General features: G+C 36.3%; 1 protein-coding gene across 1 annotated transcript; it reads left to right on the top strand.

Annotated features, from left to right (window-relative positions):
- Positions 1 to 517: 517 nt before the first annotated feature.
- LOC140747889 (uncharacterized) lies at positions 518 to 1,474 on the top strand (the record flags this gene model as incomplete). The annotated part of the gene is made up of 1 exon (XM_073080508.1): positions 518 to 1,474. A coding segment is annotated over one exon (843 nt), but the record flags the coding sequence as incomplete, so codon positions are not given.

The raw sequence follows: 1,474 nt of genomic DNA, 5'->3' as shown, positions 1-1,474 counted from the left end.
GATCCTTCATTGTAATGTGGTATTACCGAGCATGCTGGTAAATCCAGCTGATTTGCTAAAAGTCTTCTACCAAAATTTGAATTTCGGAATACGCTAGAGTCACTATTGGATCCGTATGCACCAACGTCAATAGCCACAAAGCTATAGTTGGCATCGGCAATCGCAAACAAAATAATAGAATAGAACTTTTTATAATTAAACGATTCTGAGCCAGTATATTCGGGTCTTTCGATTCTTATGTGCTTGCCATCAATCGCACCGATACAATTTGGAAAGTGGGTTTGTTTTGAAAACTCTTCTGCTACATTTAACCAGTCTTCTTTTCTCATTTCTTTTAAATAAACAGGCTGCAAATACAACCACAACTGCTCGCATGTATGCTGAATAATTTCACTAATAGTCGAAGCGCCAATCAAGTATTCAAAATACAACGATTTCATGCTATTTCCTGTAGCAAGGTACCTGTTAACCAGATATAAATTATTTGTTTTTTATTTCAGGAAACTAAATACAAAAAAAATGGAAAAACATGAAGGATTGTTTCACTAAAGAATTGGCAACACAACAGGGCAAATCTGGACAGGCTGCTACTCCTAAGAAAAAGAAGTATCGCCACTTCGATTCAATGCTTTTCCTAATTCCTTCTATGCAGAAACGAGAGACTAGCAGTAATGTACTGTCGCCTGTTTGTACTCCGAATATAAATGTAACCTCGCCAGTCTCTACTCAGGATATAACCTTGACTGCTCCAGTTGGCCATTCACATCCCACCAGAAAATATACAAAATCAGTACGAAAGAAGACCTGTTATGAAGACAACAATTCAAGAGAATACGAAAACCAATTACTTGACATATTAAAAGGTAAACAGCAACAAGATGATGACGACGAAGAAAAAAACTTTGCGCTGATGCTAGTTCCAATGTTACGTAAATTAAATGATGATCAAAAGCATTACGCTAAGATAGAAATTCTGAATGTTTTAAAAAAAGCACGCTCGCATTCATCGCCACAAACACACGTTTTGTCTCAACCATTTCGAGAACCAAGAATGTCATGTCCACCATCGTATCAAATAAATACCCAGCCACAAAACACCTATCAGTACTCCCCACAATCTTCATCTTTAGATACATTATATTACATCCAATCGCCGCCATCAACCCTTCCTCCATCAGATCCATCTCCACAGCCATCAACTACGATTCTGCAAGCACCACTTACATCAGCCTCACAAAATCAGGTGCAAATTATGCACCAAGAAGTTATAAATCCAGCTAATGCGACTGCAAATTATTTTGCACAGTTTGGAAATCAGTTAATAGAAGAACGTAACTACGCCGACGAGTCGATAATTTAAAAATATATGTTGTTACTTATTACTCTTTAATGTTATTCTTACTTAATTCGCCCTTTTCAATAATTTGAAATATAAATTTTACAATTGTAATTAAACTTGTTTTCTTACCTCAAC

The sequence above is a fragment of the Epargyreus clarus genome, unplaced genomic scaffold, assembly GCF_041222505.1.
Source record: "Epargyreus clarus isolate Ecla_fem2 unplaced genomic scaffold, WU_Ecla_fem_2.2 ptg000003l, whole genome shotgun sequence".
Taxonomy (NCBI): Eukaryota; Metazoa; Arthropoda; class Insecta; order Lepidoptera; family Hesperiidae; genus Epargyreus; species Epargyreus clarus.
The sequence above is the reverse complement of the archived record's forward strand: the minus strand, read 5'-3'. Positions and strand labels throughout refer to the sequence as shown.